The 22442-nt window shown below is 43.5% G+C and overlaps 1 protein-coding gene across 4 annotated transcripts in view; it reads left to right on the plus strand.

Moving 5' to 3' along the window:
* The first annotated feature begins 1932 nt into the window (after positions 1–1932).
* The window catches only part of PDZD8 (PDZ domain containing 8), a 94973-nt gene continuing 74463 nt past the window's right edge, over positions 1933–22442 (plus strand). For 3 of the 4 annotated variants that reach the window (XM_062215038.1, XM_062215039.1, XM_062215041.1), the window contains exon 1: positions 1933–2896. In XM_062215038.1, coding sequence (XP_062071022.1) covers positions 2031–2896 — 866 coding nt within the window. In that variant the 5' untranslated portion in view covers positions 1933–2030. The remainder of the gene's footprint in view (positions 2897–22442) is intronic. The other variant, XM_062215042.1, reaches the window with a different exon arrangement.

The following is a 22442-nucleotide window of genomic DNA, read 5'->3' on the forward strand; positions in this document are numbered from 1 at the left end:
GTAGAGCAGCCGAGACTTGAACCGGTAACCCATATGGGATGCTGGCACTGCGGCAAAGTGCTTTACCCACTTTGTCACAGTGTTAGCCACTTTAAGTATAAGGGGAAGTATTTTTCTTTTACCTTCCCAAAGGTTTGCTGAACTCCCTTGTGAATTTCAAGTTTTGCAGGGGAACCGAATGACTCTGTGTAATGATGGATGGTGAAAGCTGTGGATTCCTGGAGTTATTCTGAGGACTGAAGAAGAGGGGACAGGAGCCTGTAAGACGACTGTTAGAACTCATTCCCATGAAAACCACCAACTTTCCTTGTGGGGAAGGAAGGTGGGTGGAGCCTATTTTAAGAACCAGTTTAAGTCAATATTTCAGTGGGAGGTTTCTGTATGTCACACAAGATTTCTGGTGCAAACCGAGGCAAGAACTACATTTTCCATCTGGGTTGAAACAACACAGAATGGGGAGAGCAGCTTGGAAGCCAACGCCAGAAGCCAGAACTGACCCCAAGAACAAAAGATGCCAGGATTGCAGCAACGGTTTGAGTCTGGCTCTTTGCAAACACCTGTTTTGTCTTCCCGGTAATGGAACCACTGTGGTCTCACAGCTGGGCATGGATAGGAAAAATGAGGGTAGCCTGGTTCCCAAGTTGTTATGTGCCTCACCTGGGTCGGAACTCTGATTTTTATTTTTTTTTTTTCCTCCTTCTTCTTGTTGTTGTTCTAGAATCATCCAGAGTCAAGAGACTCTCCGGCTTGAAGATTTACAAAGGCTTGAGAAGAGCCCTGCCCTGGTGTGTCAAGGCCAGCAGAATGGGTTGGAATTACTGACCTGTAGGTCTAGCAGTGGGATCCCAGTGACTGCAAGGATAGAACCCTTTATGATGCAACAGCTGAGCCGTCAGAGGGTGCAAGGAATAATACTGTTGCCGGGGAACCTGGCGTCGGGAACGCTAAGGCTCTGGCCCAAGTGCTCCCCTGCACAAGATTCCCTGAAGTTTTCCCCTAGGGAACTAGGGAACGCTTAACGCCGGTAGCGAATCTCAGTGTGGCGGTACAAGGCAGTGACCAAGATCTTGGGGGCTGGCGTAGGCAGTCCCGGCTCCCGGGCGCGGTCTGCGTCAGGGTCCGCGGCGCAAGCTGGGCAGGGGTTCACGGTCACCGCCTCCTGGACGGCCGAAGTGCGGTAACGCACAAGGGCCAGCCGGCGAGTCGCCAAGTCACCCTCCCATGGCGCCCATCACTCCTCCAGACCCTCATCTAAAAGCTTCCTTCTGAAAACCCCCCTCAGGTGGCAAAGTTACCGCGCCCCTCGGCCCCGCAGAACCCGCAGGCCGGGGCGATGGCCAGCGGTGGCTGTCCGCTGTCCGCGAGGAAGGCGGTCCTCTCCCGCCGGCCAGGGGAGCGCTGCGCTGCAGGGGCCGCCGCTAGCCCAGCTCCCGGGGCGCAAGGGGAAAACCCCGCTGCGGGAAGGGCCAGGCTGCTGCAGAGGTCACGGGGACCGCGGCCGGGGGAAGGATGACCACCGCCTCCTCCAGCCTGCGCCCCGACCGCCGCTCGCGAAGTGACAGCCACGTGCCGCGCGCGGCGCGCGCCGCCGGGGACGAAATGCGGGCGCGGGGGGCGGGGCTGGAAGGGCGCCCGCGAGGGGAGGCAGGACCAGCGTCCGCGCGCCCGGACGCCAGCTGCCGGGGGACGCCGGCTGCCGGGAGCGAGCACGCTGCCGACGTCACGTGCCGATCGTCCAATGAGCGGAGTCCGGAGAGAGGCGCCGTCCCGCCCCCACGCCCCCCCCCCCCCCGCCGCCGCCGCCGCGGCCGTAGCCACACCGGCCGCCCCCGGAGTGTCTGAGGAGGCGCGGGCCGCCGCAGGCTCCGGCGCCGCACCGCGCCAGCCCGAGCGGCCGGACGAGGCCCAGGGAGCCGCTCGCCCCGACCCCGCCGCCCGATGTCCTCAAGATGGAGGCGGCGGCGGCGTGAAGAAGGCGGCCCTGTGGGCGCGGGAGCGGGGGCCCGGGCGGAGGCGGTGGCGGTGGCGGGATGGGGCTGCTGCTCATGATCCTGGCGTCGGCCGTGCTGGGCTCCTTCCTCACGCTGCTCACCCAGTTCCTGCTGCTCTACCGCAGACAGCCCGAGCCGCCGCCGGACGAGGCCGCCCGCGCCGGCGAAGGCTTCCGCTACCTCAAGCCGGTGCCGGGCCTGCCCCTGAGGGAGTACCTCTATGGCGGCGGCGGGGCTGAGGAGCCCTCGGGCGGGGGCCCGGAGGGCGGCGCGACCCCGGCCCCCGAGACCCCCGTCCCGCCGACGCGGGAGACCTGCTACTTCCTCAACGCCACCATCCTGTTCCTGTTCCGGGAGCTGCGGGACACCGCGCTGACCCGCCGCTGGGTCACCAAGAAGATCAAGGTGGAGTTCGAGGAGCTGCTGCAGACCAAGACGGCCGGGCGGCTGCTGGAGGGGCTGAGCCTGCGGGAAGTGTTCCTGGGCGACACGGTGCCCTTCATCAAGACCATCAAGCTGGTCCGGCCCGTGGTGGCCTCGGCCGCCGGGGAGCCCGACGGCGCCGACGGCGAGGCGCTGCCCCCCAGCTGCCCCGAGGAGCTGGCGTTCGAGGCGGAGGTGGAGTACCACGGCGGCTTCCACCTGGCCATCGACGTGGACCTGGTCTTCGGCAAGTCCGCCTACCTGTACGTCAAGCTGTCCCGGGTGGTGGGCCGGCTGCGCTTCGTCTTCACGCGCGTGCCCTTCACCCACTGGTTCTTCTCCTTCGTGGAGGACCCGCTGATCGACTTCGAGGTGCGCTCGCAGTTTGAAGGGCGGCCCATGCCCCAGCTCACCTCCATCATCGTCAACCAGCTCAAGAAAATCATCAAGCGCAAGCACACGCTCCCCAACTACAAGATCAGGTGAGAGGCAGGCGGGGGCCCCGGGGCGCGGGGAGGCCGGGCCTGGCCGGGGCTCTGCCGCCCGCCTCGACGAGTCGGGGCTTAGCGACGTCCCCAGCCCCGGCTTCCCCAGAGATCCCCCTACCCTGGACAGGGCCCTAGGGGAGGGCCAGTGGTGGCCGCGCGCGGGGCGCCCGGAGGGCATTCGTGGAGGCTCAACCTTTGGGCGTGTTTGCGGGCGCTTGGAGGTCTGGCCCGCGGGGCAGGGTTGGACTCCTTAGGACAAGTAAGTAGAGAATGGAAGGGAAGCCCACCTGCATGCCCCGGAGTTGGCCGCCGGGCCCGTGGAGAAACTTCCATACCGGTTGCTGCTTGCAGCATCGCCTTGGCCCCATTGAGAAACTGTTCCCGGCCACGGTGCTCATGGCCCCCATCTGCTGGCGTTCGCCCTTGCCAGCCGCCTTTGCTGTGGGGCTTAGGCAACCTTGGGCGCAGAGGGGCCAGCTCCTGTAAAGGGATTCTTTCCCACGGCGAGGGAGAGGAGTGGGGAGCCTGTCCCCGGAGTGCTCTCTGCGCTGCTGGAGTCCAGCCGCCTGCCCGTGTTGGGTAGGTTCTGTAGCGCAGACCCGCGTTCTGCCCCTGGAGACTTTCCTATCCCGGGCTCTAAGTTTCACCCTACCATTTTACTAGTCTTTTAATGGTAGGTAGCGACTTTAAATTTGAAAAGCCCTCTTGCGTCTAATGGCTTAATTGTGCATGGTGTACTATGCACATGCATGCAGGATTCTCCTCTTAACTTCATAGAAGAAACGGAGGGGGAAAGGAAGTTCTCCGAGAGTAGGGGCTTCATCCAGTTTCGGTCTGAAAGGCTTGCTGGGGAGGAAAGAGCTGTACACGGCTGTTGTTTTGCACAGCTGAGTTTTGAATTTCTCTTTCTGCCCACCTTTCATTTTGTGTTCACTGAAATGTTTGAGCCTTTTGGGTTTTGCCATTTATTATAAAATCATGCCCATCCTATATTTGCCTTACTTAATGCTCTTTACTGGACGTTGCCTATTACTAGATCACTAATTTTCTGTCTTAGTCTCAAGTATCAGGGCGCCAGATAATCCAGAAATACTCTGAGGCTGACATGGTTATTGACTGGGGCATGCGGCAGGTAGATGGACCTTACTAAATATGTTTTGTTTATGCTAGTAGCACAGAATGACAGCTCTGTACGTTTAGATGGAAATATTTCCAGAGATTTGAGAGGATAGTGAACTTGCTTGTTCATTGAGTTTCCAGCTCTGTGAAGCAGAACATACTATATGAAACCTACTGTTAAGCTCTGGAATATAAGTGACTAAATTATAAATGAGGTCTAGTGTTTAGGCAGTGATGTTTATTTATAGCTGTGTGTTGCTAACAAAGGCATGAGAAAAAGTTGTTACAGATTTTGATGGTCTGTGAGAACTTCAATTCTGATGTTTTCTGTGTAGCTTTCTGGTGATACAGTTTGACAAGGTTTTGTTATTTGGGGTTTGTTTACAGACTAGTTAGTGTCCGTAAGGTTGCAGGTAATTTTGAGTGTTTTAGTGCATACTTAGAATTAATTTAAATCTGAAATTATGAATGAGAGTTATAGAGCCATTGAGAAGTTTATTGCTTTGAAGGGACTTGATCATCTTCAACTTTGAAAAGCTCCACTGTTCATTTATAGTATGGCAGAATTACTTTTCATTTACCGTGTCCTAAGGAGTTTTCAGATCCACAGCATGAATTTGGTTATGTTATTTTTAAAAATTAAGATTTATTTATTTAGTTGAGTTACAGAGAGAGGGAGAGGGAGATGAGGGTGGAGGAGATACATCTTCCATCTGATAGTTCCCTTCCCAAATGGCTGCAATGGCCAGGCCAAAATCAGGAGCCTGGAGCTTCAACCTGATCTTCTGTGCGGGTACAGGAGCCCAAGCAGTTGGGCCATCTTCTGCCGCTGTCCCAGGTGCATTATCTGGGAGCTGGATCAGCTGGGACTTGAACCAGCGCCCATATGGGATACCAGGGTCACAGGGTGCCGCTTAACCTGCTCCACCACAATGCCAGCCCTTAACAAATGTTTTAAAAATTTATTTGAGAATGAATATGTGCCAGCTCTCATCCACTGGTTCACTCCCTTAGTGTTCAAAACTCTTGGGAATCTGACACTCAATCTAAGTCCCCCGTGTGTGTGGCAGGGACCCAGGATCTGCATTAGCAGGAAGCTGGAGTCACGATCCAAAGCCGGGACTCAAACCCAGGCATTCTCATATGGGAAGCATGTGTCTTAACCTCCTAGCCAAATACCCACCCCATGGTAGGATATTTCAGCTTTTTTTTTTTTTTTTTGACAGGCAGAGTGGACAGTGAGAGAGAGACAGAGAGAAAGGTCTTCCTTTTGCCGTTGGTTCACCCTCTAATGGCCTCCGCGGTAGGTGCGCTGCGGCCAGCACACCGCGCTGATCCAATGGCAGGAGCCAGGTGCTTCTCCTGGTCTCCCATGCGGGTGCAGGGCCCAAGCACTTGGGCCATCTTCCACTGCACTCCCTGGCCACAGCACAGAGCTGGCCTGGAAGAGGGACAACCGGGACAGGATCGGTGCCCCGACCGGGACTAGAACCCTGTGTGCCGGCGCCGCAAGGCAGAGGATTAGCCTATTGAGCTGCAGCGCTGACCAGGATATTTCAGCTTTTAAACCTTGGGCATTAAATGGTTACATCCAGAAGTGTATACATTTTTGTGCCACATTTGTATTAGCATCTCATTGTTCAGTCAATTAAAAAAACTACACAGAACGGATAATTCAGTCTGTATGTATTGTATACCTGCTAAATGTTAATCCCTATTCTAGGTGCTGGGCTTCAGTACTGGACAGAAATAGCCTCAACCCTCATGGAACTTCGAGTTTAGTGAGAACTGAATTAGCTTTACTTAATAAGATGGAAACTAGAATGGGATTGATGGGGCTGGATAACTAGGAAGCTGATTTTTGGTTCAGTACAAGAAAAGTAGAAGTATGAGGATGGAAGACTGCTTCTTTGTAGCTGTTCTGCTGAAAGTGTTTTCAATTGGTGATGCTGTGGGACTGATTCAGGTTTCAGATAAGAGAGTGAATTACAAAATATCTAGGGTGTTTCCGCAGTTCACACAATGAGAATTAAAGTAACTGGTATTTATCTTTTTTTTTTTTTAATAGATAAGGGAATGGACCTTAGAGTAGCTAAGTAACTTATTAAAGTCACACAGCTGTGAAGTGGTGAAATCCTGCCCTGATAAAATCAGCATTTTTTGTTGTTCTTGAGACTTAAGAAATTTTTTTAAAATATGCCATCAATATACTGTATAGTTAGAGTATCTTTCCAAATTAACCTAAAACTTTGAATAGTGTGAACCTATAAAGCTAAATTTTTTTTTCTTAAATTGCAAATTTTGAGAGAATCTTCTTAAAGTTAAAAGATAAGGTTACATCTTTGGGTGCTGCCCCACATAGCATTCCTTTTTATAATCCAGCAGATTGTGTTTCCAAATAGAAGGTCTTGCTAAGTTTATCCATTTTAGCCTTCTGATCTTCTTAGTAGAACTAAAGCAGTAAGAAAATTCTGTGGAGTCTTAGGCTCTTGTGGCACTTTTAATCATTACATAACAAAGTTTGTTGTTATTTCAAATCCTCCTTCATTTGTTTTTCCTTTTTCATGTTGCTAAAGTGAAGTGGCCCATCTGGACTTTTAGTTCCTAGTGTTTCCCATAGAATTGCTGAGTAACTCAAATGGTTGTTTCCTAAGGACCCAGCTGATTGACGCTTGTTCTCAACTAATAGAATTTGGAAAGCATTGTATTTTTTAAATTGAATTGTATGTAGAAAATATATTTACTAATTTATTGAAGTTAGGAATTTCTCTTTCTTAAAAAAAATTTTTTTATGTGGGGCCGACACTGTGGTATAGTGGGTAAAGCCGCTGCCTGCAGTTTTGGCATTCCATATGGGCACTTGTTCGAGCCCCGGCTATTCCACTTCCGATCCAGCTCTCTGCTATGGTCTGGGAAAGCAGTGGAAAATGGTCTAAGTCCTTTGGCCCCTGCACCCACATGGGAGACCTGGAAGAAGCTCCTGGCTCCTGGCTCCAGATCAGTGCAGCTCCGGCCTTTGCAGCCAACTGGGGAGTGACCCAGTGGATGGAAGACCTCTCTCTGTGTAACTCAGACTTTCAAATAAATAAGTAAGTCTTTAAAAATATTTTTATGGATTATAGAGAGAACACGAACAAGTGAGCTAGCTCTCATCCATTGGTTCACTCCTCAGATGTAATCAATACTCTGGGCTGAGGCCAGGAAGCCATCAGTACAATTCAGGTCTCCCCTGTGGGTGGCAGGCACCCAATTACTTGAGCCATCACTGCTGCCTCCCATGGTCTGCACTGGCAGGAAGCCAGAGTCAGGAACAGTATTCTCTGTGGACATCTTAACTGCTAGGCTAAGCGCCAGTAACAGGAATTTCTTTCTTTCTTTTTTTTTTTTTAAGATTTATTTTATTTATTTGAAAGATGAGTTACAGAGAGAGGTAGAGACAGAGAGAGAGGTCTTCCATCCGCTGATTCACTCTGCAACGGCCAGAGCTGCGCTGATAGAAGCCAGGAGCCAGGAGCTTCTCCCAGGTCTCCCACATGGGTGCAGGGGCCCAAAGACTTGGGCCATCTTCTGCTGCTTTCCCAGGCCATAGCAGAGAGCTGGACTGGAAGAGGAGCAGCCAGGACTCACCCTTGTGAGATGCTGGCGCTTCAGGGTTAACTCGCTGTTCCACAGCCCCAGGCCCCAAAGAATTTCTTGATTAATTCACCTCATTGTTGTTTTGTTTTGGTAATAGTTTAAAGTAGTAATGTTTTTGTAAAAACTAGCCCCAAAATTCATCTTCAAGGGAGAAAGACTACTAAATTTCTTTAATACATGGAGAAATGTCTTCCACATGAAATCTGAGTAATAGTCCTGGGGTGGGGAGAGGTGTTTAGGATTTAGGAGTTAAATATTTGAGATTCTGACTTAGGATTCTGTTTCTAGAGTATTATTGCTCTGTAGCTAGCACTGGTTGCACACTGGAAAGATTTAGTTTGCAGGTGCTTTTTGTTTGGCCTGCACTGTTTTATTTTTTTTAATTGCCAACATTAAAAATGGAAGATATCACATTTGAATTTCTGGCATTTCTTAGGAAAAACTGGAATATGTTATAGTATCAGGTTTATGTTCCTCATAGCAACAATTAGATGGAGAAAAGGCAACTTTGGAGTTGAGACTTGGTTTCTGCACATAACTTATTGATCCGCCTTAGTTGCACTGAACTGATGGCACTTGCCTGGCCTGGAGTCATGTGAATTTGAGACCCTTACTGGAATAAATGGGGAGACTTAATAGCTAGATGGGAAAAGGTGGTCATTTTTATCTCTTTAAATATTATATCTTTGAAGAAATTTTCATTGAACAATTTTTTTAAATACATCATCAATATAATATTAAATTAAAAAAATCATTCTTCAAGAGAAAAAAAATCTCAAAGTATTTCCATTTCTCTGCCTTGTAGGGATAGTATTCAGATAATGGCTGCTTTTCATTTGAGTTTGGTGGATGTTTTGCTTAAGTGGAATGAGTCATTAACAATTAACTATGCAAACATTTGCTTCTTTGATCTGCAAAAGAGGAGACATCTGTTTATTGACATTATATTTTAATTTAATGAATAAGTATGGAAAACTTCCCTTTATAGATCCATGGAATGTCTTCTGCACATGACTACTTTTTGTCATAACTATTTAATTCTTTTACTCTTGAAATGTATTTATGGAAAATTTTCAAATATCCTCGGTGACTGGAGAACAAGGAAGACCACTGTCCCCACTATTTTATGGAGCTGTTTAGCATCTTTGTGTTAATCTGGACAGCATTAATTTTGGAGAACTGGATTAGGATTGGTCTGGAAGGTCTCATATTCTATAATGTAGTTTGTTCACAATTCTTCTTGGTCGTCTTTTTTTTTTTGACAGGCAGAGTGGACAGTGAGAGAGAGAGACAGAGAGAAAGGTCTTCCTTTTTGCCGTTGGTTCACCCTCCAATGGCTGCTGCAGCCATTGTGCTGCGGCCAGCGCACCAAGCTGATCCGAGGCCAGGAGCCAGGTGCTTCTCCTGGTCTCCCATGCGGGTGCAGGGCCCAAGCACTTGGGCCATCCTCCACTGCACTCCCAGGCCATTGCAGAGAGCTGGCATGGAAGAGGGGCAACCAGGACAGAATCTGGCGCCCCAACCAGGACTAGAACCCTGTGTGCCGGCACCGCAAGGCGGAGGATTAGCCTGTTGAGCCAGGGCGCCGGCCTTTCTTGGTCTTCTTTGTTCACAGTTCTTCCTTGGTCTTTTGAGATGAATAAGAAAAACATTTCTTCTTAGTGATAATTATATATCTTATAGTCTTGTGTAATCCATGTCCTCTCAAAAACTTTTAAATTCACTGAAAGTTGATGAAGTCTTTGTAAAGTATGATGTATTTATTCACTTAATCTTTCATAATTTTTTTTTCTGTATATTAACTTTTAAAAGTTAAGTTGGAAAATACTTAAAAGTAGCTACTAAAAATTCTCTAATGATTGCAGCAGTCACAGTTTTACTTAATGTTAGTGGAGAATGTAACTCAGGGTTGATATTTTGGGAAGGTAGAGACAGTGGCATTATTGTTCATATTACTGTAGCTGTCATGGAGTAATGATGTCATTAGTAGCTAATTTGCAATCGTTTGTGCTTTTTTCTGGTACCACTACGCAGAGGAAATCTGTTTTTAAAAATCATTTCTTTTCAGTAAGTGGTTACTGTAGACTGCCATCCCTAGGTAAAAATGATAAAAATGGTTATAATGTGAGTCTTGCTCTCAAGCCAGTTAGTGTATCTAGGGGAAACAAAGAACAATTAAAGTTTATTATAATGGCATATGATATGTGAATATTTAAGACCTTTGGTTTTGTGAAAAATGGGAAGAGGAAATTTTAGTTTCTCTGATAACTTTGTAAACACTGATAATTTTGTTGTATGCAATATGTTTAGGAGAATACATAGTACATATAGAATTTGACACCGTATGTGGTTTTAGACATCTGCTGGTGCCCTTAGAATCAACTTCCCATGGATCAGGAGGGACCACCATGTAATACAGGGGTATCCTTGGTTTTCTTAGTACACCTAAGTATTCTCCACTTTAATTTTGGTTTTACTTCTTGCAGTTTGGATTTCCATCATCATTTTTTGAGTTATTGTGATTTAGGCTTTTAAAACTTTAGCTGGAAGACAATATATTACTAAATCTTTGCTCCAGAAATTTGAATTTGCATATTGAGGGGAGAAGAGTAATTGTGAGGATAATGTTAGATTCTAATCAGCTGGGTACAGCTCAGCAGTCTATCCCAGAAAGCCAGTTTGTCCCTGGAAGTAGCCAAAGCAGACCATTAGAAATGATTGTACTGGAGAAGCATGCCTGATAAGACATTTAATAGTGACTTACAGGTGTCACAAACAGTTTATCATATGAACAGGAGCAGGAGTAATAAGTTTGCAAAGTGTGTCTATGCTGGGCATTGTATCAGTAGTCCATATACTTACTGTCTTGGCACTTAAAACTCCTTTGTGGGAGAGGTTAATATTTCTCTTTTACAGATGTAGAAACTTGAGATTTAGAGAAGATTAGTAACTTTCTCAAAGTCCTAAGTAAAAAAAAAGTCCTAAACTCCTAGAGCCCATGCTGTGTTGTTTCTGTGGCGATAAACAAACTATTATTCTAAATCAGGGGTCTGCAGATTGCATGTTGTTCAGCCTATGAGTTAAGAATGGTTTTTATATTTTTAAATTTTATATAAAAGTGTTAGAAGTGACAAATGATATATACCCACAAATTCTGATGTATTTATTACCTGGCCTTTTATTGAAAAAGTTTGCTGACCCCTGTTCTAAAGGGCTCACTGGTTCAATAAGAATATCTGACATAACTAGTCAATTTCTACTACTAAATCACCTTTTTAAAAAAATTAGATACTGAGGCCAGCGCTGTGGCACAGCAGGTTGAGCTGCCATCCAGTTTGAGTCCTAGCTTCCCCACTTCCAATCTAGCTCCCTGCTGGTGCTCCTGGGAAGGCAGCAGAGGGTGACCAAAATACTTGGGCATGTGTGCCTATGTGGGAGACCCAGATGAGACTCCTGACCCAGGCCTGGTATTGTGGCCTTTTGGGGAGTGAGCCAGCAGTTGGGAGATCTCTCTCTCTCTCTCTCTGTCTTTGTCTCTCTGTCTTTCCCTCTCTCGCTGTAATTCTGACTCTCAAATAAATCTTTAAAAAAAAAAAAAAAAAAAGATATCTTCTCACCACAGTCTCCATTTTCTGAGAACAATGTCACCAGGAAGCAAATCACTTTGCTCCTACCTCAGAGACAGAGGGCCTACTGACACCTTTTTTGGCATGGCATCAAAGTATATTACACTTAACTGTAAAGCCATAAAGCTAGCTACCTAGTCATTAGCAGACACTTTACAAAGTCATTTCAAAATCTCTCTTGGCATATTGCTGAAACTAGCCTAAAACTGTGTGCTTAGTGTAGTTGCCTAGGGAAAAATGAGATGTGAGTGTTAATCATTTACCTTTAGATTAGTAGTACTACAGGTGATAAGTAAAGCCTGCTAGTACTATGGAAATATTCATTTATGTATATTTTTTATTGTGGCTATAGAGGAATTCGTAGGGTTTATTTTTTTTCTCCCCAGTTCATAAAGCTTTGCAGTGATGTGGACCTGACTTCAGTTGTTAGTAATACACCAAGCAAGAGCATTTGGCCAAAATGCCTTGTCCTTCCTTATTCTCAGTTTCTTCATTTATAAAATAGAAATAATATCTGTCTAAGTAGAGATAAAAATGACACACATGTAATAGCTGTTTGAACAAATGTATATTTCCTTTTAGTAACTAATAGAATACACAATTGTTGAATACCCTACATTTATCAGATATTTTATTTAGCGATGTCAGATCTTTTACTAGATATATTTTATATATGATGCATTAAATTTTCTCCCTTTTTTTAAAAAATCTTTTTTTTAAGATGTATTTATTTAAAAGGCAGAGTTACAGGGCTGGCCCCTCGGCGCACTAGGTTAATCCCCCGCCTGCGGTGCCGGCATGGGCACCGGGTTCTAGCCCCGGCTGCTCCTCTTCTGATCCAGCTCTCTGCTATGGCCTGGGAAAGCAGTGGGAGATGGCCCAAGTCCTTGGGCCCCTGCACCCATGTGGGAGACCCAGAAGAAGCTCCTGGCTCCTGGCTCCTGGCTTTGGATCGGTGCAGCTCTGGCCGGTATGGCCAACTGGGGAGTAAACCAATGGAAGGAAGACTTTTCTCTCTTTCTCTCACTGTCTATAACTCTACCTGTTAAATAAATAAATAAAATCTTTAAAAAAAAAAAAGTTACAGAGAGAGAGAGAGAGATCTTCCATCTGCTGGTTCACTCCCCAAGTGGCTGCAATAGCTAGACCTGGCCCAGTCCGAAGCCAGAAGCCAGGAGCTTCTTCTGAGTCTCCCATTTGGGTGCAAGGGCCCAAGTATTTGAGCCATCTTCTGCTGCTTTCCCAGGTGCATTAGCAGGGGGCTGCATCAGAAGTGGAGCAGCCAGGACTTGAACCGGTGCCCATATGGGATGCTGGTGCTGCAGACAGTGGCTTAACCTGCTATGCCACAGCGCTGGCCCCAGGATAAGCCTTTTAAATATTAGAATTTTTTTTGTACAAACTTTGCATTAAAGTATGTATAAAACTGCCAGAATTTTAAGTGTGCAAAGATAGATTTCCACAAAGTGAACTGAATTGATTTTGAAGTCACTCTTTCTGAGGAATCTCTGTATTTTCTGTATTTCTTAAACAGAATGTATGGAACATATGTTAACTCTTTTTAATGACTAAAGGCTGTCATCATAAACACAGACTGATGACATGGAACCAAATAGTATTGTGAAGTCAGTATTGAGGAGTTCCTCTTCCACCCTACACACACACTCACAATTATGCTGATTGAAGTCTCCAGCAGTTCATCATGCCGTCTTTGAGGTCTGTCATCTTCATCATGCAAGTAAATAATTCAAAGTCCAGGTACCATGTGGACTGTTTGCTCTTTTCATTCCCACACACAGGCTAAAGGCCAACCAAAGATACATTTGCAACCTTCTGTCATTCAGAAGTCTTGGTTTTTAATTCCACATTGTAAGAAAGGTCTGTATTGATGGTGGATTAATTATACTTTGCTTGAACTGATAGAGAATTACAATAAATATTATTTGCCAATTTTCATAAAATCAGCAGAATGCTGTAGAACACATTTCTCTTTGTTCTCTAACACATTGGGTATTTGTGCTGTGAATTCTTCCTGTACTGTAAGGAGAATGGAACTGCTGATGTGGTAGATGGGATACTGAAATGTTTGAGCTTTGATTATGTCACTTTGGTAAAAAAACTAGAAAATTTCCCAGTCACCAGCACAATTGGTTTCTTGTTGCTGTGTGCTTAAAAACACGATGATTAGCATAGTCAAAAAATGAAATGATTAGGTTTCTTCTTTTGTATTGAGGACCTATTACTTAGATTATTGGTAAGCTGTGCACCAGTTTAACAGGTATTTGAGACCTCAGTATGTTTAGAAATGTGTTTTTTCCAAGGATCAACTCTATTATCCTAGCTGTATAATCTACAACTATAAGTGACTAATTTTTTTCCTGTAAAATCTTAACAATAATGGAGAGATCATTTCTGTTTAGGAGCTGACTATAAGAATCTGTATTTTAAAAAATGATGCATGTTATATTCTTAGAACTCTCATGCACCTATTAATATTTCCTAAATAATGCCTCATGTTTGTGTTGTATGCTTTATTTTGTCCTTTTTACACAGTAGTCTTTCCTATATGCTAGATTGGACTAGCATTTATTACTAAAGATGATGTGGGGGATAACTGCACAGTCTCACTCTTGTAGTCACTGGGTGTCATGCAAGTAAATAATTCAAAGCTTTTAGTTCTCTGAAACTTGCAATAGCTAAAGTAAAAGCCATTCTAATATAATTAGCTTGCTTGTATGATGAGTATTTCTATAATTCACTGAAAATCTTTGTTCTCATTATTAAGTGTTATCATATATCTGGTCTATTTCAGTATTTGAAAAGTTTATTCCCAATGTTTAACTTTGGATTTTAATCAGGATTAGAGTGTTAAATTCTTGACATAGGAAGACTGTAGTAATATACATGTACTTTTGTTTACTAATGCTACATGGTATGTAGTATAAATAGAATTTAGTTTTGATATTTTGAGATTAGCGAAATGTAAAGAGAAAATTCTTGGGCAGTTTTAGTCTTTAGTAAAGCCCATAATCATTTGTATAGTGTATCTGAATTATAGTCTGTGTTATAGTAAATTGCTTATTAAAATAAGAATATGTTACCTATATAGAATATTTGAACAAGTTATTCAGGATATTTGCAAGTTTTAGGACAGAATTAGGATTTGGACTCAGTAATTTTGAGATTCTTGCCAGTCAACAAGCATTTATTGAACTGAACTTGGTAGTAATGATTGTGGAGCCTAGGGAATGTCTGTGCTCTTAATGTTTCTCTTCAGTCACTTGCCTTCTATCCCTGAAACAGTAGGATTATAGAAGGTGAGAAATTCCTGTTTTATTTCTGGAAGTAGTATTGATTCATTGGATTAATATATTCTTGGACAAATAATGCAACTTGTTATTTTTGAGACTAAATGAAATCTAAAGTTTCAAAAGTTCTTAGAGAAAAGAACCAATGTACAAATAACACTCCTTCGTTATTTGTGTGAGCTACATTTTTATTTGGAAATAAGTCTGATGTGGGGATTTCTCTCAAATATGCAGATACAAATGCTTACCTTAGAAATATTTTCATTTAATAGTTCCAACTTGAGTTAGATAATCATAACCTGAGAGGTGCAGAGATACAGATTTGATAGAGAAATTTTAGGAGAAAGCTGTATAGTTATAACCTTCAAGTGTTAACTTTCTCCTCATTTCCTTCATTTAGATCTTTTGCTTTTCCACAGTTCATATCTGGAATGGAATTTTTTGCCTGTATTACATACTTCATTATTTGTATTTTTACCTTAGTAGGGAGATGATCATTTTGCCTTAAGATGTTTTCCCTTCCCCAATCCATAAGAATTCAGAAGAGATTCAGTTTATTCAGTAAATGTTTAATACCATCCCTGCTCAGGGCACAAGGCATAGAATAGAGAATTACTGCTAATTGGTTATAAGTTAAAACAGTTCTTCATTCAGGATATTAAAAAAAAATCTCTTAGAAACTGTGTACCTAAGGTAGTAAGGAAATGCAGTACATTTTAGAATTGAATAAGAATTACCATGACCAAGAATTGTTTAACTGGTCTTTAAAGTGTGGTTTGTGGACCCCTTTGGATCTCTGAGATTGCTATGGGAGTCTGACACTATAGTCAAAACCATTCTTACCATAATACAGAAGTGTTCTCTACCTTTGTCACTCTTGTTCTCTTAGAATTGCATGGTGAAGTTTTCCAGAAGTTAAATGGTTTGTGATGACATCCACTCTGACAGACAGTGAAATGTAAATTTGTATATTCTTGTATTGATGAATACTGTCATTTAAAATTTTTAATGTGGGAAATAGTAATGTATATAACCCACATAAAGCAGCCATTGTTTGGAGTTCTTGATAATTTTTAAAAAATGTGTAGAAATCTCAAGACCAACATCACAGCCCCTAATTTAACTTGAGGTTTATTTATTTTAACCATATGTAAAGGTTGTCTCTATTTCTCAGTCAGCTTTGGTAAATAGTAGATGCATTATTTTCATTTTCTATCTAGTATTGGTTGTCCATCTTGGTGTAGTAAAGTACACAGATTGAGTATGTCTTCTGCAGTTTTGACTATCACTATGTGATCTCAAAGGTGCTTGAACTTCCTCATCTCCGGTTTCCTCATATGTAAAATAAAGGTTATAATACCATACATTGTTACGAAAAATCAAGGTTGTGAAAATCAAGGTTGAATATCAAAGTATATTTTTGAAAGACTTACTGATTTATTTATTTGAATGACAGAGTTACAGAGAGGCAGATGCAGAGAGAGAGGGAGGTCTTCCATTCTCTGGTTCACTCCCCAAATAGCCGCAAGGGCCAGAGCTGGGCCTATCCAAAGCCAGAAGCCAGAAGCTGCTGGGTCTCGCACTTGGGCCATCTTCCACTGCTTTCTCAGTGGAAATCCTATCCCCTCCCAAGACTTAAGGCTCCTATGATCCTCAAGAAGAAAGAAAAGAAATACATAATGTAACTTAAGAATAATAGTTGTTATGCTAGAAATCAATGAAGCATTCTTGGAATTTCTTTAGAAACTTCTGAAGACTTTCAGAAAAATCCAAAATATTTTAGTACAATTAAAAATTAATGCCATTGTGTCATTAAATAGTGGATTAAATGCTAATTTACATGCTAAAGCAACCTCAGGTGGCACTCAAAATTCAGTAAATCTACAATAGGTTAATTTTTAAGTTGATACTTTTTTATGGCTCAAGAAAGATGATATAAATATCCAAATGGCCCTTGGCATAAAGAGTTCTCCACCGCTGCTAGGGCATAAATGAAAGTGTTGTGTTTTGCATAAAGCCAGAGGTGATGTGGGTAAATCTTCATCTAACCTTTGAGTGTTTTTAGAGATAGAAGGCACTGAGATGGCCATGTCCCTTTTTCCCTCCCCTCCCCTCTCCTCTGTTTCTTTTCTCTTCTCTTTCTTTTCTTTGTGTGTGTGTGTGTGTGTTTTAAGTTAGCTCTGATTGTTGCAAAGTTTTCCCTTTTATTGAGCTGGAAACTCCAGCAGATTTATCTCCTGGGCAAGGACAAAGAAGCCCAGCTGATGTCAAGAATAGATCTAGACCTCAGCATATGTTTTTATTGAGTTCATAGTAAACACTCTCTCTAAAGATCACAGTGTTTGCAGACAGTTTTATTTTTGCCATGTGATGGAGATGTCACCAGCTGGCATTCAGGGTGCTTATGGAGCAATCTTGAAGAGACATCTTAGAGTAAAAACATACTTTAGATTTTAAAAAGAAAATGGGTATGAGAAAAAGGCTTGGCTTCTCTTGTAGGTATAAAATTTAAACACATTTTTAAATTTTACTAAGATAATATATGTTTTTAAACATTTTTCCTTCAAACTTATTGCAGTATTATTACCATTTGAAGTATACTACTCATGAAAATTCATCCCAATGGATTTTTACAAAGTGAACAGACCCATTTAGAAGAAGCAGAATATTGCCAGCGCCGTGGCTTAACAGGCTAATCCTCCGCCTTGTGGCGCCGGCACACCGGTTTCTAGTCCCAGTTGGGGCGCCGGATTCTATCCCGGTTGCCCCTCTTCCAGGCCAGCTCTCTGCTATGGCCCGGGAAGGCAGTGGAGGATGGCCCAAGTCCTTGGGCCCTGCACCCCATGGGAGACCAGGAGAAGCACCTGGCTCCTGGCTTCGGATCAGCGCGATGCGCCGGCAGCAGCGGCCATTGGAGGGTGAACCAACGGCAAAAAGGAAGACCTTTCTCTCTGTCTCTCTCTCTCTCACCTCACTATCCACTCTGCCTGTAAAAATAAATAAATAAATAAAAATTAAAAAAATAAAAAAATAGAAGAAGCAGAATATTAACCAACAACCAGGAAGTTCCTCATGTGCTACCCAGGCACTGTTCCCCCTACTCTGCCTAAAACTGCTCTCATGACTGCTGACATCTTTACTGTTTTTTTGTTTGTGCGTGCTTGTGTGTGTGTGTGTGTGTGTGTTTTGCCTGTTTTGAGCTATGTATAAATTGAATCATACTGTAGGCACTTATTTTTTTGTCTAGCTTCTTGTGACTCAGCAATATGTTTATGAGATTAGTCTATGTTGTCACATATAGACAGTTTATTCATTATTTTGCTGTGGAATATTCCATTGTATGACTTTACCTCACTTTATCCATCCTGTTGTTGATAGTCAGTTGGGTAGTGTTAGTTTGTCTACTATTACATATGTCTTATGAACATTTGTGCATATATATATTACATATATCTAGGAATAGGCTTGCCATGTGATTGGTTGTGCCTCTGTTTAGGTTTAGTAGATATTGCCATACAGTTTTCAAAGAAGTCATAATACTGTACATCAGCAGTTTCACATCCTCTCCAACTTTGATATTGTTTGTCTTTTCATTTTTGTTAATGCATATAATTAAAAAAAATTAGTAGGACCGTCATTGTGGTGGAGCAGATAAAGCTGTCACCTGCAATACTAGCATCCCATATGGGCGCCTGTCCATGTCCTGACTACTGTTTCACTTCCTATCCAGTTCCCTGCTAATGACCTGGAAAAGCAGCAGCAGAAGACCCAAGTGTTTGGGGTCTCTGCCACCCACATGGAAGAAGACTCTGATGTAGCTCCTGGTTCCTGGCTTCAGTCTGGCTCAGCTGTGGCCACTGTGGCCATCTGGGGGGTGAACCAGTGGATGGAAGATCCACCTCTCTCTCTCTCTCTCTCTCTCTCTCTCTCTCTCTGTTTCTAACACCAGCTTTCAAATAAATAAATAACAACCAAAAAAAAAAAAAATTACCCCAATTAGGACAGAAGTACTTCTAATGAAAATCAGCAGTTACTTCCCTAAGCCCTCTACTTTCCTGCCCTAAGTCATACATTTCAGAAGCAATCATTTTTTACTGTTTTGGTTTTTAACAACTTATGAAGCTTTGGTCAAGAGCCTAAATTCTAGAGCTGGCCTGCCTAGATTCTTCCGTGGTTAAGCTGTGTATCCTTGAGCAAGTTCTATAACCTCTCTGTGTCTCATCACCCTCAGCTCCAGTATGGGCCTTCAGATATAGTAACTGTCTCCTAAAGTTGTTGCAGGAATCAATTAATAAATATAAAAACTTTTACATGCTAAGTTTTCAGTAAGTGTTAGCTATACTTAAAATTGTTACCCCCATTTGCTAAATAGATCATTTAGTTATTCTTGATTCAACAGCTATAGATTGTCTATTAACATCCCAAAATAGATAATTCAGCTTATATCTTCTCTCACCTTCCTTTCTGCCTTTTCCCAATTTAACTTTATTTCCAATTCATATATATTTTATATAATTAATAACATTTATATCCCATTCCTAGTTAAATATTTGATCTATGTATTTATATTTCATATAGATATTAAAATAAATTATGTAGACATAATATGAATATTTTCTATAGATAGGAAATTATAAATATATTTATAGTTATAGAGAGACCCGATAGGAAGGTTTGTTTTGTTCTTTCTCTTCTTTTTTTTTTTTTTTCTAAATATTTGTTTGAGAGGCAGAGTTACACAGAGGCAGGGGGAGAGAGAGAGAGAGAGAGAGAGAGAGGTTTGGTCCACTCCCCAAATGGCAGCAACAGCCAGCACTGGGCTGATCCAAAGCCAGGAACTAGAAGCCTTCTGTGGGTCTTCCACATAGGTCAGGGGCCCAAGCACTTGGACCATCTTCCGCTGCTTTCCAAGGTGTGTTGGCAGGGAGCAAGATCAGAAGTGGAGCAGCCAGGCCTGGAACAGGTGCCCATATGAGATGAGCAGCAGCTTCACCTGCTACTCCACAGCACCAGCCCCTTGTTTCCTTCTCTGTGTTCCACTTTTCAACCTTTATACCATTCGAAGCAAGATGTTTCTTGAGTCAAGTTTGAATTCTTTATTCTGTCGCCAAAGTTCCTTAACCAAATATTCAAGGTACCACTCTCCTTTCTCATTCCTCTATTTGTCCTTCTTATTCCCCTCTGGAGACCTCTTTCTTTCTTTCTTTCTTTTTTTCTTTTAACAGGCAGAGTTAGACAGTGAGAGAGACAGAGAAAGGTCTCTCTTTTTCCATTGGTTCACTCCCCCAAATGGCCGCCACGGCTGGCGCTGTGCCGATCTGAAGCCAGGAGCCAGGTGCTTCCTTCTGGTCTCCCATGCGGGTACAGGGCCCAAGCACTTGGACCATCCTCCACTGCCCTCCCGGGCCACAGCAGAGCTGGACTGGAAGAGGAGCAACCGGGACAGAATCTGGTGCCCCGACTGGGACTAGAACCCGGGGTGCCAGCGCCACAGGCAGAGGATTAGCCAAGTGGGCCATCCGAGACCTCTTTTAGAGCTTTCAGCACCTGTTCCAAAATGAGGGGTGGAGGGGTGTTTCTTTGTTTTTGTTTTTTGTTTTTTTGACTTAACACACTCTTGTCATCTGAATTTAGAACATTGTTGCTCTCTTCACTTGGATATGTTGTTTTCTGGGTTCCTGCTTGATGCCCTCACTTAGTGGGCATGTGTCTTCGTGTAACTCTTCAATAAAAAAAACCCAGTGTTCAGGAGATTCTTTGTGTTTTCCCTGATTGTATTCTCATATTTGTGTGAAATGAGGAAATGATTTGGAACCCATGCCTTAGCATGTTATTTTGACAGTCAAACATAATCATGTATGTGAGACTATGAGCCTCTTTGTCAGGAACATTGAAGATGAGATTTAGAGCGTGTATTACCACAAAAAAAAAAGGTGAAGGGTTAATCAAGTCAGCCTCCAGGACTATGGAGATCAAGCCCTGGAGTTCTATCTGTTAGGAACTTTGTTTTTGTGTGTGTGCCCCTTCCCCTGCAAATTCATATTGTGAGGCCCTAACACTCAATCTGGCTGTATTTGAGATGGGGCCTTTATGGAGATAGTTAAGGGTAAATGGGATCATGGGAGTGTGGTCTTAATCCTGTAAAACCATTTAAGAAAGAGACACCAGGAGTATACACCAGAAAAGGCCATGAGAGGACATGATGAGAGAGAGGCCTCACCAGAAATCAGCCCTGACTGCACTTTGATCTTATACTTCTAGCCTCCAGAATGTAGGAAACTAAATTCCTGTTTTTCAAGCCACCTCAAACTTTGGTTCCAGTTTTGGCATTTACTAAGGTGTGAGAACTCTTAGGATTGTTCTTTCTTTCTTTTTTTAATCTTTGTGTGTGTGTGTGTTTTTTTTTTTTTTAAGGATTTGTTTGTTTATTTGAAAGTCAGAGATAAACAGAGAGAGGTGAGGCAGAGAGAGAGAGAGAGAGAGAGAGAGAGAGGTCTTCCATCCAATGGTTCACTCCCCAGTTAGCCACAACAGCTGGAGCTGCGCCGATCCGAAGCCAGGAGCCAGAAGCTTCCTCCGGGTCTCCCACATGAGTGCAGGGGCCCAAGGACCTGGGCCATCCTCCATTGCTTTCCCAGGCCATAGCAAAGAGTTGGATCGGAAGTGGAGCAGACAGGTTTCGAACCGGCACCCATATGGGATGCCAGCACTTCAGACCAGGGCGTTAACCCACTGCACCACAGCGCCAGCCCCAGGATTGTTCTTTATGTACAGTGTGCTAATGCCTAGTTTTGAGGTTGTTATAGGATTAAGTTAGCAAATAAATACCTGCTATGCCACAGCGCCAGCACCTATTTTAAATATTACCTATTATGGTAACTATTCAATAGATGTTTATTTTTCATGTGCTTTTAAGGGACTATAATTTTTTTTTAAAGATTTTAATTTATTTATTTGAAAAGCAGAATTACAGAGAGGCAGAAACACACAAATACAGAGAGAGAGGGAGAGATTCTTCCATCGCTGGTTCACTCCCCAAGTTGCCAAAGTGGCTGGAGATGGGCCAATCAGGAGTGAAGAACCTTTTCTGGGCCATCCTTCACTGCTTTCCCAGGCCATCGCAGGGAGCTGGATCGGAAGAGGAGCAGCCAGGACTAGAATCGGTGCCCATATGGGATGCTAGCACTGCAGGCGGCGGTTTCACTGCTATACCACAGTGTAGGCCCCTATAATTTGTGTTAATGGAGCTTTGTCATTTATGGCTTTGTTTAAGTAGATAATTCTAACCAAATATGTGGATATCAAAGAAGTAGTGAGAATATTTCTGGGCAACTGGGCTTTTGTGTTTTTAAAAACAGCATAATGTTGAAATATGGGGGCCCATGTTGTAGCACAGTGGGCTAAGCCACCTGCAATGCCAGCATCCCATATGAGTGCCAATTCAAGTCTCAGCTGTTCCACTTCCAATCCAACTCCCTGCTAATGCACCTGGGGAAGCAGCAGAAGATGGCCCAAATGTTTGGGCCCCTGCCACCTATGTAGCGGACTCAAATGGAGTTCAAGCTTCTGGCTTTGGCTGACCCACCTCTGGTCATTGTGGCCATTTGAGGAGTGAACAAGCAGATGGAAGACTCTCTCTCTCTCCCTCTCCCTCTCCCTCCCTCCCTCCATCCATCCACCCTCCAATAACTCTTCCTTTCTAAAAATTAAATCTTTTAAAAATAAAATTTCATTTATAGTTCACCTATTTAAAGCTTACATTTCAGTGACTTTTAGTATATTCATATATGTACATGCAATCATTACCACAGTCAAATTTGGAACGTTTTTATTACCTCAAAAACAAAACCT

This window comes from Lepus europaeus, chromosome 17 (genome assembly GCF_033115175.1).
Source record: "Lepus europaeus isolate LE1 chromosome 17, mLepTim1.pri, whole genome shotgun sequence".
In the NCBI taxonomy this organism is placed as follows: domain Eukaryota; kingdom Metazoa; phylum Chordata; class Mammalia; order Lagomorpha; family Leporidae; genus Lepus; species Lepus europaeus.